The sequence below is a fragment of the Panthera tigris genome, chromosome A3 (genome assembly GCF_018350195.1).
Source record: "Panthera tigris isolate Pti1 chromosome A3, P.tigris_Pti1_mat1.1, whole genome shotgun sequence".
NCBI classification, from domain to species: domain Eukaryota; kingdom Metazoa; phylum Chordata; class Mammalia; order Carnivora; family Felidae; genus Panthera; species Panthera tigris.
The window spans coordinates 42,484,888-42,503,597 of NC_056662.1; the positions used below are offsets into that span (position 1 = coordinate 42,484,888).

The 18,710-nt window shown below is 46.6% G+C and overlaps 1 protein-coding gene across 8 annotated transcripts in view; it reads right to left on the bottom strand.

Annotated features, from left to right (window-relative positions):
• BFSP1 (beaded filament structural protein 1) overlaps positions 1–18,710 on the bottom strand; it is a 70,854-nt gene that overhangs the window by 21,996 nt on the left and 30,148 nt on the right. For all 8 annotated transcript variants that reach the window (XM_042980938.1, XM_042980940.1, XM_042980937.1 and 5 more), the window contains 2 exons: positions 11,750–11,810; positions 1,192–1,287 (listed from right to left, as the gene is read on the bottom strand). In XM_042980938.1, the coding sequence (XP_042836872.1) occupies positions 1,192–1,287; positions 11,750–11,770 (117 nt within the window). In that variant the 5' untranslated portion in view covers positions 11,771–11,810. The remainder of the gene's footprint in view (positions 1–1,191; positions 1,288–11,749; positions 11,811–18,710) is intronic.

Below are 18,710 nucleotides of genomic sequence, written 5' to 3' on the forward strand. Positions count from 1 at the left end.
ACACAGTGATAGGGGGACATCGGCAAGCGAAGAAGAGGGCCCTCACCAGAACCTGGGAATGCTGGCTGGCACCCTGCTTTCAGTGTGCTGGCTTCTAAAATGGTAAGAAATGAATCTCTGTTGTGTATAAAGCCAACCAGTTGGTGGTACTTTGTTATATAGCACCCTGAGTCGGCTCAGATATAGGCCCCGAAAGAAGGGTCTGAGTGCAAACAGTTCATTTGGATGAAGATGCCAGGAAACATTATTGGAGGGAGAAGTGAGACAGGAAAGGCAAGGCAGCCAATAAGAATGTTACCAGGTAAGTTACCCCTATGGGCGCCTGGCGCTCAGGCCAGCTGGGGATCCTGGGAGTCACGCAGAACAGCAGGTAAGAGGGAGCTGGGGTAAGAATCCAACAATGTGCACCCGTCACTGGCTGAAGCTGCTCCCGGGGCATTAGTTCCCCAACACCTGCCATGAGGCACAGCCACCCTCCACTGCCTGGCGAGCGTCCGGAGGCCCAGCGGCAGATACTGGCAGGTGGAGGGAGGCCACAGCCCACTGGAGAGGTCAGCCCCCGGGACCACAGCCAGGCTCACAGGTCTGCTACACTCAGTTAACCACACAGCTGTGCAGAAGGAGAGTCTGGCATCCGCATTTTGAAGATGAAGCAACACAGAGTGGGGACGGCACTCGCCCATGGTTACACAGCTCCAGGATTTGATCTTTCCAGTACGCTAAAGCCCCCCAAAGTCAGGCCTGTGAGCAGCTAGCAGAGGCGGGAGGCAGAGAGGAATGCTTCCTGAGAGGAAGCTCCTGAATGCTGTGTGCTCCCTCAACTAACTGGCTTAGAGGCAGGGCTAATAAATAGCTACATCGCATTTTCTGTATTTCTGCATTTTTTGAGCCGAAACAACAGACAGATCCTAGCTTACTCGAGACGGATCTATGTACGATAACTTTGTAACGTAAGAAACGGACATCAGTTCCCTCCCCTCAACGCACACATTACTGACTCCTCCTCTACATATGTCTGGCTCCCTGAGTGCCATCCAGCAACCAACCCATCGCCCCCTTGGTTCAGGAGCAATCCACACAAAAGTAACCCACGATAGCAGGCTCATGTCTCAGCCACGAGTGCCCTGGACTTGTCTGGCCAAACCCAAACCAGGTTATCTGAGGGACGGGCTTCGGAAGGGTCACAGTTACCTTTTTGTACCTGTCCTTTGCTGCACTGATATCGTCCTGCAGAAACTGGGCTTCGATCTGAAGGCGCAGGTTATGCAGTAAGGCTTCATCAGCTTCCTGCAATGAGAAAGGGAGCCACACGTGGAGGCAGGGATACATGGGTGTGAAATCGGCCGGGCATATGAGCACATGGACCTGCTGGGGTCTTATTAAAACACAAATTCCTGTTCCATAGGTCTGGAAGAGTGTCTAAGATTCCACATTTCCAATAAGGCATTGGGTGAGCCCATTGATTCTGGTCAAGAACGGCAGTTCTCAACAGAGATTGAGTTTCTTACCCCCAAAGGGACATTTAGTAATATCTGGAAACATTTTCAATTGTGACCACTTGGGTGGTGGGGTGTGATTACGGGCATCTAGTAGGTAGAGGCCAGGAGTGCTGCGCAATATCTTACAATACACGCCCCACACGACAAAGAATTCTCCAGCCCAAAATGTCAATAGTGTCAGGGTTGCAAAGATTTTCCCTAAAAGATCGGGGAGAAAATTAGCATATATTTACATACCAACAGCCTTAAAATTTAAGTTACAGCTATATCTGTTCTATATCTCAGCATCAGTAAGTTGAGTTTCTAAGACTGAGAAAGAATTTTCCGTTAACGATGAAACCTTCGTTTTAATAGTTTTCTCCCAAGTACTGCTGACACTTACTCTGATACGATGTTTCTTTAATACAATATGCATATTTTTTAGAATGATTGCTGTGGTGAATGCTGTTTATTCCTTTAAAGTGGGAAGTGACATGTATGACACAAGGCTGAGTGTCCTCATCAAACATTGTGATAGTTCACCGACTTTTATCTCATTGATCTTGTTTGGATGAACCAAATAGGTTGGATTACTATACTCTTTTTTTTTTTTAATGTTTATTTATTTTTGAGAGAGACAGAAAGAATGCGAGTAGGTTAGGGGCAGAGAGAGAAGGAGACACAGAATCCAAAGCAGGCTCCAGGCTCTGAGCTATCAGCACAGAGCCCAACGCAGGGCTCGAACTCACGAGCTGTGATATCATGACCTGAGCCGAAATCAGATGCTCAACTGACTGAGTCACCCAGGCGCCCCGGATTACTGTGCTCTTAATAGGACAGTGCTGTGATGGCTGGAACTGCCTTAATGCTACCGCAGTCCAGCGTAGTATTACAGGTTGAGTGTCCCTTGGGTCCAGCACGCTATTATAGGTGAGCATTGCTTGGGTTCCTCAAGACTGTCACTCTCCTGAGACCCCCCTACAATGTCAACTGCCAATACCTGAGGTCTTGCCGAGGGAATTTTTACTGACTTATTAATGACTTTTTAAAAAGCATGAATGGTAGCAATCGGCTTTCATTAACAAAGGCAGATAGGTGGTTGGCTAACATATTTAAGACACTGTCCACCCTCGTGTGAACAGAGTTACAACAGTCAGCATGTGCAAGGGCCCAGGTATTTTGAGACAAATCCCATTTTTGCACAAATAGGGTTTAGATTCCAGGGAGGCCTTTGGCCTGCACTCCTCAGAAAGGCACTTGATTCCTTCATCACTCCTATAAAAGATGACTGGCGTAGGAAGATTTTGATTGTTGGAGGCTAACAATAAAGACATCAGGTTTCTGACTCCAAAGGATCACCTGCTTTGAATAGGCTTTTCATGCAAAGTGCTGTGTCAGCAACTGCCACGTGGGAGAGCTGGGACTTCGTGAGACTAGAAAACAGGCTGTATGAACTTCTGGGGGCCCACGTCAAAATAAATGTTTAGTTAAGAAATACGTGCCCGGGGCGCCTGGGTGGCTCAGTGGGTTAAGTCTCTGACTTCGGCTCAGGTCATGATCTCGCGGCTTTGTGAGTTCAAGCCCCATGTTGGGTCTGTGCTGACAGTTCGAAGCCTGGAGCCTGTTTCAGATTCTGTGTCTCCCTCTCTCTGCCCCTCCCCTGTTCACACTCACTCTCTCTCTCTCTCTCTCAAAAATGAAATAAACATTTAAAAAAGAAGAAGGGGAAAAAAAGAAATATGTGCCTGTGTGAATTTGGTCCGAAACTTGAGCAAAATTGTAGGGGAGCGGTTAATCCCCACCCAACTCGAACTTCTGAGGGTATTTTATCTACCAAAAATAACTTTGAGTTTCTCTTAAAAGAACTTCAGAGTTCTACAAAATCAACTGGGTCAGTTGGCAAACATCAGAAATGCATCTTAAAGCATTCCTGTTTGCATAGGGTTTATGCAAGTAAAAATGAAATAAGCTATCCTAATACAGCACTGTCCAAGTCTTGGGCATAATTTTAAAAATTTCTGGCAGCTACATGGAATAAAATAAAAAGAAATGGGTGAAAGTAATTTTAGTAATATATTTTATTACACCCAATATACCCCACATATTGTCTTTTCATCATGTAAACACTTTTTTTTTAAGTTTATTTATTTTGAGAGAGAGAGAAAGCATGTATGCATGAGCAGAGGAGGGGCACAGAGGGAGAGAGGGAATCCCAAGCAGACTCCACGCTGTGAGCACAGACTCCAATGTGGGGCTCGATCCCATGAACTGTGAGATCATGACCTGAGCCAAAATCACGAGTTGGACACTTAACCAACTAAGCCACCCAGGCGCCACTGTAATCAATATTTAAAAGTCATTAATGAGATATTTTACATCCTTTTTTTTTTTTCAGGCAAGGTCTTTGAAACCTGGCTTATATTTTACACTTACAACACATTGTGATTTGAACTCCCTGTGTTTCAATCACTCCCCAGCATACGTGGCTGGTGGTTCCTCAGCTGGACAACGCAGCTCTACAGGATTAATTTTAGGCACAAAGGAGAATCTCATTCTTCCTCGGTATCTCCTCCAGGTTTCTGCTGCCTGGGGGGGGGGGGGGGGGAATGTCCCCAGTATCTTTCCTCTAATTTCCAGTTACTAAATCCTTCCCTTGGAAGAATCTGAAGTCCCTCTATGGGTACCAGGGAGGCCAACACTGAGCAAGCAGGCAAGGAACCCTCAGACAGAAGGAGGGAAGGACCCCAGCCTAGAGCTGGCCCCCTGCCCACTGCCCCTAGACTCCTCTGCTTTCCCCAAGGCTCCTCTCACTCTTTGGCCCTGGAGCCGGCCTCCGCTGCCCACTGGCAGACACAACAGCATAGGGGAAAATCGCACCCTTTGGGAGACCGAAACAGGGTCTGAAGTCTTTTTTTTCTTAATCAGAAGTAAAAGAATGAACCAAATTACAAGACAAGAATGCATGTTCCCAGGTACAGGGCTCTGAACTCTGAACGGTCTGAACTAAATTCATGTGCAATCTAACTATGGGTGTTCAGCTTCTGGGCTCATTCTTTTGATTAATGAATTGATCTGATCGTTCACTGACTTTTGATGAGCTCTGTCCTCAGGACTTAACGATGGGCCCTCAAATCCTGTGTCCCAGGGACAGTAACGAATATGCCCTTATACAATCAAGGTGTTAATTCCCCAGGGCAAGTGGGCAGGTCCCTTGGAGGCCCTGGTGACTGGCTCTCTGAACTACCCAGAATTATCACCTGAGCCTAGCGAAGCCCCTCTGAGAGAGAAAGCATGGGGCAAAGAAAGCCTGGGTGACTGTCCAGCAATGGGAAAGGGCTGAGGAACCAGACAGAGCCAGGATAACTTACAGACACCAAAGGGAAGGCAGCCGGGGCTCAAGAAAGACAGAAAGCAGGACAGTCCCGGGAATCTAAACAGCAGGAGGTAATGGCTCCCCACTCAGGATGACCCAGCTGCCAATGAATTCATCTCTGTGTCTCTCCAGTTCTGGGAGAGGGCTGTGATGGCCATCATGGGTCACAAGACCACCATCTTGACTGATCGTCCTAATAGGACCACAATGATGGGAAGGACGATCAAAGTATTTGGGGATGCAGCTGTACCCCCTTCAGGAGCAGGGGTTTGCTATGGAAGTGATTGGGCAGGGCTCAATCTGGGACAGAGTTGGTGGAAGACCTTGAACTGATCCTTCTGGATATCTTTCTACCCTCCCTACCCACTAATCTCATCCCCAGCCTCTCACCATACCCCCCTCTTAAGACTGCTGAGGAGGAAGCAGGACAGAGAATTCTCACGCATCTTCATTTTTACCAAAAACTCATCCATGATTGACCCACAGTCACCAGAGCTGAAGAACAGGGAATACGGTTTCAAGGACACTTTGTGTCATTACTTATAAAGGGATCGAACACTCACACTTTTAGAAATAGAGAGGACCCCGAGATCATTGGTCCTCAAGCGTTTGTTAAGTCACATGTGTCATCCTTCCCACAAAATATCCCAGGATGTCATTGCATAGCGGCAATGCAGAGACGTGTTTCTGGAACAGCATGACCACAGTGGGGTCCATCCAGCAACCCTCTTCCCTCAGAGGCCCCTCAGCAGCTCCATGGGCCTGTGGGCTCTGCCAATCGCAGCTCAGAAACTAGAGTCTCTCCTTATAGATGGCCAGGCTGAGGCCAGATCAACCAGTGGGTCATGCAGCTAGTTAACGGAAGTTACCGGGAAACAACAGGACTAGAATCTGTCTCTACTAGTCAAGAGTTAAGTGCTGAGTCTTGACCCCATCCTGCAAGGTGCCTGCCTTTCTTTCCACATCTCCCTCTTAGGATGGTGCCCAAACAACCACTCTCAGCTTCCATCAGCCAAGCCTTTAAAGCTGCTCGTGGTGATAACAAAGGCTAGCCAATATTTGCCCTTAAAATAGGGATTATACAGATGCCTCTGCACGCACATTCTTCTGATTTGAGGACAGTCATCTGATAAACCGTCCCCCAAATTCCCAAAGGTGAGTAGGTACCTCTGGAATGTGCAGTTGCTGGTATGTTGAGGAAAATTCGTTTGGAAGTGTTTTCTTTTGTTTGCACCAGAACTCAGAAATGTGTGGACGCTGGTGTTTTTATTATTCTTTGGATGCTGTCAGCTGCATTTTCAAAAGCTCCACCAGCAGAAGCATCTAGATTCTTTCCGAATCGAGACGCTGGGTCAATAGTCTAATGTTAGAAAACATTCCAACCCTGATGCTGCATGTGTTTGAGATCTAGTGGTTCTTGAAGTGTGGTTACCGATGATGAGGGAAAATGAGAAGTGTACAATGATTCGGGGTGTAAAATATCTGGCAGATCCCAGATGTACTGGGTCAGAATTTCTGCAGTCAGGACCCAGAAATGTGTATTTTTTTTTTAATTTTTTTTTCAACGTTTTTTATTTATTTTTGGGACAGAGAGAGACAGAGCATGAACGGGGGAGGGGCAGAGAGAGAGGGAGACACAGAATCGGAAACAGGCTCCAGGCTCCGAGCCATCAGCCCAGAGCCTGACGCGGGGCTCGAACTCACGGACCGCGAGATCGTGACCTGGCTGAAGTCGGACGCTTAACCGACTGCGCCACCCAGGCGCCCCAGAAATGTGTATTTTAACAAGCCCTCCAGGTGCTGCTGGTGGACATGGAAATTTCAGAATCGCTGATCTAAACCACTTTTTGAGAAAGAAACTAGAGAAATAACTAGAGTCCAGCGTGCCTCTGAAGAATCAGCCTTGCCAACCCACTCACAGGGATGCCAGAAATCCCTTTAAAAACCCACTGTCTGTATCTTTACCCAGCCTCAAATCCAGCATCCAATCAGCCACCCCCCCCCCGACCCCAAAAGAAAAGCGTATTCAAGTTCATTGAGATTTCTAGTTAATTAGGATTTAATTAAAAACACTTCAACCCTGGACGCCAAAAACCTTTCCAGAAATTGTAGGTTTGCCTTCCTTCCCGGGGCTCAGGCTGGCCTGGAGGACGGTGCTGAGTATGTTCTAGACTCTGCTCCCTCTCTTCCCACTGTCTTCTCTCCCTGGGCACTCTTCCTGGCTCCTCCTCTCCCCTTCTGTTCTCCCAGCCTCCCTGCCCCCAGCCTCCTCCTGAACTCAGCCTTCCCAGTTCCCTCTCCTTTTCTGCCCCGGAAGTTCATCTCCAGCCCCAGAGTTGTTCTCAGGCAAATGAAGGCCTGTAGCCCTGAAGGTGAAGGCATCAAGCCCCACCCTGGTGTTCCCCAAATGCCCTTGCTTCTTACCCTTTCCTGGACAAATTAAAGATATACAAATTGCATGAAAAAACCGCACCTATGACAGCTTTAGGTGTTTCTTTAAAAATTGTTTTTAAGTGAAAGCATTGGACTAGAACCTACATCATTTTAAAATTCTGGGGATTTTAAAGGAAAATAGGAGAGAAACCTGAAAGCCTCCTTATAGTTTTCTTAAAATAAGCAACATTGGGCATTATTGGGACCAATAACCATATATACAGAGAGAAAACGGGTCCTGGAGTTCAGCCAAACTCAAATATTTAAAAGTCATCAAGAATTCTTACTACATCAAAATACCTTTGGCCATAGTATGTAAGTGGTATGTTAAGGAATTTATTTTATTTCCAAATGCCTAGCAGAGAGTGGCTTGTTTTAGGTTATGTGGCTGTTACAAATACAGTAACTCTGTTCTGGAGATGTGATTACATGGGCAATATTCAGAGATAACAGTCTGATGAAAGCAGCAGCAATCAATCTTGTCAACATACACAGTGATATTTTCCAAACATGGTTCAAACACCGGGTCAATGGTTTCTCCTGTACCCCATTTTCCATGGCCACACCTAGGGATGAATGAATCTCTTCGACCAGAGCAAAGGAAAGGGGTGCTGAGACTAAGATGACAGTCAAAACCATGTTGATCTGATGTGTGCAGACATTCCAAGATTTGTCCACCAAAATCCTTTATGGGACCAGCCAACAAGACATGAATATACTCTTGCATTTTCATCTTCTCATGTGACCATCTCAATGGACAGAGAACAAGAAGGTCCAGCCTTCCCCTGGCCGGCCCCTTCAGTTTCCCTGAGGCAAGGATTGGGTACATGTTGTTTATTCCAAGAAGCACTGGAAGGGAGGAAGTGATCCGGGGAAAGGAACAAAAGGCAATAACGCTGTGTAATGAGTAGGTTACCGCCGTGGACAACCAGACCTCAGTCCTGCTGGGGGCACGTGGAGAGACTCAACAGAACTCACCTGTGAACCCTTGCTACAAGGGATGGGGCACCTGGGGAACACATCCACCCACTCCCACCCCTCAGTGGCCCAGGGCTGCTCCTGGGGAGCTAACTGCCTCACTTCCAGCCTATGCCTCCAGCGGATCATGCACATCCCCACAGCCAGAGACACGCAGGAAGCTGCCAGTATGCTCAGCAGGTCTGTGTGACCTCAGGGGTGGCCCAGGGGATATGGACGGAGCACCAACATCAAGTGTGAAGGAGCCATCTTTACCCAGAGACTCTGGCTTTGTGTCTGTCTCCTGAGAGTCAGGGACCGGAGGCAGGGAACGAGCCACGTACACAAAAGACTCCTGACTACACCTGGCTCCTGACTACGCCTGCCAAGGATGGGCTGTGGGGCTCCTAAGTCACTGAATCTCACCAAGGGTGGGCCTCCTCGCTGGCAACAAAGGGTCTGGACTGGGTCTTTTCTGAGGGTGAAATAAATAACCACACAACTATGCTGAGGCTCCAAGCTAGCGCCCGGGCGGCCAATCCCTGTGTCGTGATTCCTGCTACATCCGAGCACCACCTGTACTATTAGTCACTCCATATTTTTCTTCAAACTGACTCATTTTCACTTGCATGCATTTAAAAAGGAACTTTTTGATGTCACCTGCTGTAGAGAAGAGGCAACTATAAAAATAAATTCAGAGCTCCCAAAAAATGGTTCCTCCACGCACCATCTAAAATCACCCCGCACACCACCAGGGCTATGAATCCCACCCTCTGGGGAAACTAAGCTGGCATCCATCACATCAAGGGCTCTGCAATAATAACCGCGACAGGCAAGTCACATGCACTATCCTGCCACTTCATTCTTACTGTGTGGGTCGACAGACATCCGCTCCATGGTGGTGGCAACTCTTACTGCTCCCGCTTGGGAAATGAAGGAGCTGAGGCTCAGGGAGATGAAGCAGTTCCCCCAAAGTCTCACAGATACGCGACAGTGGCGAGAAGGGTCCTGTGATCAAGCTGTTCTCCTGTTTTGGCCTGCACAGCTCACTTTGGGCGCAAGTGTCTTTCCCTGGATCCAGGGAAGAGCCACGCAGATGCCCTGTGATGGCTCTGGCCCGAGCTGCTGGTAGCATCTTTCCCCAGAACTTTCGTAACCCTTACCTCAGTGGGACCCATACTTCAATTGTCCAGACTCCCTGTCACAATATACACAAAGGTGTTGCAGCTGTGGTTTCAGGGGGACAAAATGGCGGGGAGGCCTTTTCCCTTAGTTTTCATGATCTCCACTGCCGTGTTTTTCTTCTGAGAATACGTTATTGCTTTTGTAACAAGAGAAAAACAACAGAAGGCTGGAGCTTCTTTTTAAATTCAGTGTTACTGGGGCGCGTGGGGGGGCTCAGTCACTTAAACACCCAACTCTTGGTTTTGGCTCAGGTCATGGTCTCACAGTGAGTTCGAGCCTCACGTAGGGCTCCACGCTGATGATGCAGAGCCTGCATGGGATTCTCTCTCTCTCTCTCTCTCTCTCTCTGCCCCTCCCCTACTTGCTCTCTTTCTCTTGATCAAAATAAATAAGCTTAAAAAAACTTTTTTAAATAAATAAATAAATCTTTGGTGTTACTTTCCACCAAAGCTAAAAAGAGGGACTACATTCTGTCTCCCTCTTCTATGAAGAGTGCACACGATGGCACTGCATGAGTGACAACCTCAGAAATAGGTCCGGAGAGAGGTCTGCTTGCAGTGAGGACAAATACGCACAAAGCAAAATGTGGTGGGTTGGGGAGGGGCTGAACTGGCAGCTAAGTGAAGGGTGTCGGGCACCTATGTCCCTGAAGGTAGTGGTCTGTGGACAAGATGGCAGCCCCATCTGGCAGCCCGGGATCACCACCAAAAACAAGAATGGGGATGAGCTACAAATATGAGCAGAACAGCTGGGCGATGCCTGATGCTAACAACACCCAAATCCCACCTTCAACAGACTTGGGGCCATAGCAACCCAACCCAATACAAGACCAATCATTGAGCCTGTGCACTTAGGGCTCTCCTGAAGCACACTCCCACCCCCGCCTTTGTGTTTATATCCGGAGTGTTCACATGTTGGCTGGCCTGAGACTATTCCAGTTTCTATCACTTGGCCTTGGCAACTATTGACAGCAGCTCCTTTCAAAACACAGTGTCCTTGTTTGGGCAATGCATTATATGCTCACAAAGGGAAGGACACAGAAGCATCACGTGGTAGATAACACAGACAAAGAAAAATTCAGTTTCCCTAGTTGTGGTTCTAACTCCCACTGATTAGCAGACTAATCCTGGACAACAGAGGCTGGGCAAAGCCAGGGACTGGCAAACATCCTGAGCTAACCTCAACTATCTGAAGTGGTTGCCTGGGGCTCCAGGTGGAGAAGAATCTTAGGGCCACACATCTGGGCCCAGCAGGGAAAGGTGCTGTGTTTTATCAGCAATTCTGATGAGGAATTACGGGTGTGGAAGGAAGGGAAAGGGGGAAAGCGGCCATGTGCCCGAAATAAGCCACCCTTCAACGGAACAGAGCTCCATGAGCTCAAGACATTTGAGCTCTGAAATTACAGTTATTTGCCATCCCTGGTTTTGCCCAACCTCTGAGATCCAGGATTATTCCATTTGGTAGTCAAGTTCCCTTGGCTAGAGCAGAAAATCCAATCAGTTACGTTGATGACGGAGGATCTGAAGAAGGAAACTCCCTGCAAAGAACAACCCCACACAACTCTGCAGGAGGGTCCCAGCAAGAAGCTGAGAATCCCTGGTGCCCTCCACATAGCTGCTCTCCAGGCTCCAAGAGGGGAGAGCTTGAAGGGAAATGGAAATTTCTTTGGAAATTTCTTCCTCTGTTCTCTGAGAGTTCCCCTGTAGAAGAGACTCTCAGCCAACAGAACAGAGTTATCCTTGCATCCCAATAACCAAAGCAAGTTTCCTGAGTTTGGTGTTTGGGACCAGTACATCGAAATGGCAAAATCCCAGCTGGTCGCTGTGATGCTGCCTTGTGTTGACAGCCTAGCTGTCATAAGCTTAAAGGTCTCGGATTCTCTGGCAAGACACTGTGTGTGGTGGGAAAGGAGTATGTGTCTTGGGTATGTGAGTTCACAAAAAGATTTAGTTGAAATTATGAACTCAAGGGGCGCCTGGGTGGCTCAGTTGGTTAGGCGTCCGACTTCAGCTCAGGTCATGATTTCACGGTTTGTGGGTTCGAGCCCCGCGTCGGGCTCTATGCTGACAGCTCAGAGCCTGGAGCCTGCTTCGGATTCTGTGTCTCCTTCTCTCTCTCTGCCCCCCGCCCCACCCCGGCTCGTGCTCTATCTCTCAAAAATAAATATTAAAAAAAAAAAAAAAGCAATTGTGAACTCAAGAAAGAGTGACAGCAAAAGAAATAGGCAAATCCTAAAAAGACACAGAGAGGAATGCGCGATGGTCATTTCAGCCATTTAGTTCCATTCTGTCCCTACTCAGACTCACGGATGTGCTCAGCTCACCTTGTTAAGCCGTTCCAGCATTTCTTTTAGGAGCAGCTGACATTCACACTCGTTTTCATACCTGCAAATTGGACACATAAGCAAAAGTTGGGCAGCTTCCATGATTCCATATGTAATGACCACACAATCAGCGTTACAGAGTATATGCTGTCTCTTTAAGGAGAGGCCCTTAACTGGGGCGCCTGGGTGGCTCAGTCGGTTGGGTGTCCAACTTCGGCTCAGGTCATGATCTCACGGTCCGTGAGTTTGAGCCTCGCGTCGGGCTCTGTGCTGACAGCTCAGAGCCTGGAGCCTGTTTCAGATTCTGTGTCTCCCTCTCTCTCTGACCCTCCCCCATTCATGCTCTGTCTCTCTCTGTCTCAAAAATAAATAAACATTAAAAAAATAAATAAAAAAAGGAGAGGTCCTTAAGTTTAAAATAGTAGCTAATGCTGCACCGCTGAGCCTGTCGCTTCCTCACCTTTTCCACAGCATGGCGCACTCACAGAGTGGTGCTGTGGCCACCATGCATGGGGGGTAACTGGGAGCGGTAAGTGAACAGGAGTCCCCCAGCCTGGAGGCCCAACCTCCACCCCCCCAACCCCTCCACCACCCCCCTACCCCTGCCCAGCCACATCAAGGATAAGGGAATCGTATCTCCACACACTCCTAACCCAAGTACAGCAGTGACACAGAGAATGGGAGACCACCCTACATGACCTACAACAAACACCACTAACCTGACCTTGACCTTGTTTGGGTTGCCTGTACTATTGTGTCTATACATGTGTCCGTTTTTCTGGATTATGCCATTTAATCCTTACAAAACCCTGGAAGAGGGCAGTTATCATTGCCCTCCCCCCACCCTCCCACCACCGGGGGAAAATGAGAAAACTGAGGCTGGGAAACTGGCCTATAACTTTGGGCAGATGCTCAGGGCACTTCACCCTCATCTCTGTGACCTCAAGGCCTGCTCTGGGCCAGTGGGCAGGGCAGGCTGGACAGGCTACAGAGTCAGTGCCCCTGGGGCAGCCCTCGACCTCTGACAGAAGGTGAGTGGGTACATAAGTACGCCAGCCCCGTTGCCCTCAGCTAGGACAACTGAAGTGTCTCTCCATCCGGTAAGTTGGCTCCAGGTTAACTTGCTGAGGGCACTCAGTGTTTTCTGCCTTTCCTTCCCGCCTCACTTCCTCACTCCCCAACCTGTGCTCCTGGAGGTCACCTCCCAAATAAGCTACTTGCCCTCAAACCCCTTTATCAGGCTCGGCTTCTGGAAGACCCCAAACTAAAAGAGGGGTGGGGTCAGGACTCACACTTGAATCTGACACCAAAAACTATGCCCTGATAGCCACACCATGCTGCCTGGGTAGAGCAGGGAAACCTCCCAAATTTAAACATACACAAAACTGATAAAGCAACAGATACTAGGAACAGGTGTATTTTTCCCTCCTGTCATCTTCTTCCCTGGACTTGAAGAAAATGATAGAGATCAAGAGGCAGAGAGACCACAGAAATCATTCTGTTTTGAGAGTTTCCCTCTAGGGGGACTTTCATCCCCTTATGAAAAAGAGAAGGCTCCTTCCCAAATGACTCCGCCCTCATTCCCTATAAGCTGCCCCTAGTATCCATCATGGCCTTCTTCCAAGAGTCAAAGCCCTTGATGTGGGTAGGGACACAAGGCTGCCTAGAGGGAAGACTACATTTCCCAGCCTTCCTTGCAGCTAGGTGTGGCCATGTGACTAAGTCCTGACCAATGGGATATAAGCATAAGTCTGTGGCAGCTTCCAAATATCTTCCATAAGAGATGCTGTGGGTGTGCCCTTCTGTATCCTTTCCTCCACCCTGCAGAAGGCCAGGCAGAGCCTTCTGAGCCTCAAATACTGCAGAGTGGCATGCTGAATTGCTAGGCCAGACCTTCCACAAGACAGAAACAAATTTCCATCCTGGATAAGCCAATGTCACTTTGGAGTTTACACCATTTGTGGTTGAAGCGAATCCTAATTAGCACTCAGCCCAACCCACAAAGCATAGGTTTCAGGGCCCCTGCACACGCATGCCCTGGGCTCAAGTCAAGTACCGAAAGAGGCCTCTAGAAAACCATGCTGTTATAGGGCGAGTCCCAACCTCGGGAAAGAACAATCAGGAATATGTGCACTGCACACACTCCCAGTTCTAAAGCCACCTAAGAAGCTCAGCTATAACCAGCAAGCAAAACATATTTGTACAAGTCTTACATTTCCCGCCAGGATGTCACAGTTAGCAGTGTCTTTTGTGTGTGGCTCTAATGGAGCCAGAAATTCTGTTTTAATGGCTAGTTAGCTTCGAGAATAAAACTGTTAACAGGGGCGCCTGGGTGGCGCAGTCGGTTAAGCGTCTGACTTCAGCCAGGTCACGATCTCCCGGTCCGTGAGTTCGAGCCCCGCGTCAGGCTCTGGGTTGATGGCTCGGAGCCTGGAGCCTGTTTCCGGTTCTGTGTCTCCCTCTCTCTCTGCCCCTCCCCCGTTCATGCTCTGTCTCTCTCTGTCCCAAAAATAAATAAAAAACGTTGAAAAAAAAAATTAAAAAAAAAAAAAACGTTAACAAAAATCCAAATTTTCTCATCGCTCTTTCCTGCTAGAAACATCCAAGAATTTCTGTAGCTTAAAAACATGTTTGATAAATAATGCAATAATGTGTTATCGTGGGTAATTTTCATGCTGTAAAGACAAGTCTAGATATTAAAGGCAAGTGATTTCATTATAAAGACTTCATAATAAGAAATGATATGGGGCACCTGGGTGGTGCAGTCGGTTAAGCGTCTGACTCTTGGTTTCAGTTCAGGTCATAATTTCACAGTTCGTGAGTTTGAGGCTCCGCACTCACGGTGCAGAGCCTATTTGGGATTCTCTCTCTCCCCCTCCTGCTTGCTCTCTCTCTCTCTCTCTCTCTTTCTCAAAATAAATAAATAAAAATTTTTTAAAAGTTTAAAAAAGAAATCATGATATATTCATATATATATCCACATAAGCGAATATACAAATGAATTCATAAAGTGAAAAAACGCATTGGCTTCAATTACCTGATTGTTTTACATAATTACTTTTGGTTTTTAGCAATTTAGATAATTGACGGTATTCATTAATGTATTTTGGTAGTTTTACTTGTTTTTATTTCATTCTGTTTTATTTAGTCTTCATTTGATGTTCTGAAAACCTGATTTTGAAATTATTCAACTATCCTAGAAGAGAATATGCCTACCAAGGCTGCATTATTTTCACCTGGCTTTGGCTAACCAATAAGTCACCTCTGGGATGTAAAACTAAATTTGGTGTGTATATACCCCTGCATGCAGGGTATATTTTTTATTACATATGTATGTATGTATGTATTACATACATATGTACGTATATATTTATTACATATCATACAGGTATGATTTTTATTACAATTTTCAAATCCCAAGACTTTAGTTGGAATATTAAAGTATCTGCAAGGGGGCAATGGGAGGGAATAAATGAATGGAAATTATTAAATAAATCACAGAGTCTGAAGGGACAGCTCCACGACAAACATACAACTCAGAACCAAGTAAAATCACCAAAAGATCAGGAAAATTCAACATGGCCGTTCCTTCAATGAGGGCTCAAAGGAGTCCTGTGCACCCAGCCAAATCTCAGTAGACTGGGGCCTAATAACTAAGCAAAGACCATTTGGGGATCCAGGGTTTCCTGTTGGCCTGTGGAGCTGCCCTGGGTGTCTGAACCAGTGTACATTTCCCTTTGCTTTAGAAAACATGAGCTTCATTTGAATGAGTCCTATCTCTGGACCTCACTCCCCAGGAATCCAAGAATGACTTCTCTTCAAGACCCTGTGTTCTAGAAAGCATAAGGTGCGAAAACCCGAGTTCAAGTCCTGCCACCCACAGTTTTCCCATGAAGGGCTGTAACAGGTGGATTTCCAGATCCTTTCTTCCGGCTCCAAATCTGTTTTTAGGGATCATACCCAGAAACAGGGCTGATAGGAATGAAATCAATGAGTCTGACTGATTAATATGTTCAGTACACACTGTTGAATAACCTGCCCAAGATTCAGATTAAGCATGTGGAACTCAGGGGCACCTGGGTGGGTCAGTCAGTTAAGCGTCTGACTTCGGCTCAGGTCATGATCTCACAGTTGGTGAGTTCCAGCCTGGCATTGGGCTCTGTGCTGACAGCTCAGAGCCTGGAGCCTGCTTTGGATTCTGTGTCTCCCAAGCTCTCTGCCCCTCCCCCACTTGTGTTCTATCTCTCTCTCAAAAATAAATATTAAAAAAAAAATTCTTTTAAAGAACGTGGAACTCAAACATAGAGCACGTTTGGACAAGATGCTCTGACTACCCTAGACCAGGGGCCCCCAAACCTAGCTGTTCATCAGTGGAGCTCATAAAACTTAAAATTCCTGGGCCCCATCTGAGGTCCAGGGTGGGGCCTGGACATCTGTATATTTAAATTAATTTATGTAATTTTAAAATAGATAAATCTCTTACATAAAATAGACAATTTTTTTTAATTACCTAAAAAGCTGTTCCATTAAAAGTCTCCCTTCCTATCTCTCCCATTGCCCAGCTCCTACTCCCCTATCCTCCACAGGTAATCAGTGCCATTGGGGTTTTGCATGTGTCTGTGTCCCCTTTTTCCTAATGCAAGCAAAAAATTCTACTCTTCTCCCCTTTTTTTTTTTAAAGTAAAGGATAGTAATATGCTATTCTCTTGTTTTACAATTGGGTAGCATCTCATTGCATATATGAAGCACAATCTGATCTCCTATGAATAGGCATTTAGGTTCATTCCAGGCTTTTGCTAATGCAGATCACACCGCCACGTTGGCATGTATTTTACACCAGCCGGATCATCAAAAAATAAATTCCTTGGGAATGCAAGCTGGTGCAGCCACTCTGGAAAACAGTATGGAGGTTCCTCAAAAAACTAAAATTAGAACTACCCTACGACCCAGCGATTGCACTACTAGGCATTTATCCATGGGATACAGCTGTGCTGTTTCGAAGGGACACATGCACCCCCATGTTTATAGCAGCACTATCAACAATAGCCAAAGTATGGAAAGAGCCCAAATGTCCATCGATCGATGAATGGATAAAGAAGATGTGGTATATATATACAATGGAGTATTACTCGGCACTGAAAAAGAATGAAATCTTGCCATTTGCAACTATGTGGATGGAACTGGAGGGTATTATGCTACATGAAATTAGTCAGAGAAAGAAAAATCATATGACTTCACTCATATGAGGACTTTAAGAGACAAAACAGATGAACACAAGGGAAGGGAAACAAAAATAATATAAAAGCAGGGAGGGGGACAAAACAGAAGAGACTCATAAATATGGAGAACAAACTGAGGGTTACTGGAGGGGTTGTGGGAGTGGGGATGGGCTAAATGGGTAAGCGGCACTAAGGAATCTACTCCTGAAATCATTGTTGCACTATATGCTAACTAACTTGGATGTAAATTTTTAAAAATTAAATAAATAAATAAATAAATAAATAAATTCCTTGAAGTGGTCCCTGCAGAGTAAATACAGGTTCCTGTATTTATAGCCTTGGAGGATGGGGACAAATTGCTGAGTATCCTTTTTCTTTTTAATAGTTCTTTAGGTGATCTTTTTTTTAAATGCCATTTATTTATTTATTTATTTATTTATTTATTTATTTATTTATTTTTGACAGCATGCAAACGCGGGAGGGGCAGAGAAAGAGGGACAGAGGATCTGAAGCAGGATCTCCACTGACAGCAGCGAGCCCGATGTGGGGCTTGAATTCATGAACTGTGAGATCATGATCTGAACCGAAGTAGGTCGCTCAACTGACTGAGCCACCCAGGTGCCCCAATTCTTTTTTTTTTTTTTAAGTTTTATTTATTTTGAGAGAGAGAGAGAGAGAGAGAGAGAGAGAGAGAGAACACAAGTGGGGGAGGGGCAGAGAGAGAGGGAGACAGAGAATCCTAAGCAGACTCTGTGCAGTCAGCGCAGGGCCCCATGTGGGGCTGGAACTCACATCATGACCTAAGCCGAAATCAGAAGTCAGGCTAAACCCACTAAGCCACCCAGGTCCGCATGCCCCAACTCTTCAGGCGATCTTATCATCTTATTCATTCTGTGGGAAAGGGGGACATGCCCTAGACCAGGGCTCCTGAAGCTTCAAGCTTAACTCCACTTCTAACCAGCTCCCAGATGATGGCAATGCTGCTCATCCACAGATCACAATTTGAGCAGCAAGATTCTAGAGGACACACATTGAAATAATTTCCGGGTATCAACTATGATGCGGTAAAGATGATTAGACTCAGCACGCCGAGGCCCTGAATTCCGTGCCGCTGCTGGGACTCACTAGGTGAGTGACCTTGCCCTAAATCTTGACATTGTCTAAGCCTCAGTCTCCTCATCTGCAAAACAGGTGCAGTACCATGTATTACAGGATACGGCTGTGAGGATCAAATAACATGAATATATCTCAAAAACAAAAGGAGCCAGACATACAAGCACGAATCTGTAAGATTCCATTTTTGTGAAATTCCAGAACACGCAAAATTAACCTACGGTGACAGAAATCAGAACACTGGGCACCTCCCGCTTTTTTGTGGGGGGGAGGTACAGACTGACCGGGAAAGGACAGGAGGGAACTTTCTGGGGTGGTCAAAGTTCCCTGCTTGTTTCTGTAGTTACATGGGTACACACATCATCAAAACTCATTGAACTATGCACTTAAAACCTGTGCATTTTTTAAAGATTTTATTTTTAAGTAATCTCTACGCCCAACGTGGGGCTCAAATTTACAACCCCCAGATCAAGAGTCGCTGGCTCTACCGGCTGAGCCTGCCAAGCGCCCCAAAACCTGTGCGTTTTACTGCATGTAAATTATAGCTACATTTTAAAGCACATTACAAGCAAATGATGCCGTTTCGTGCAAACCGTGAAGTGCCATCGGAATGGAAGCGGGTCCTAGGT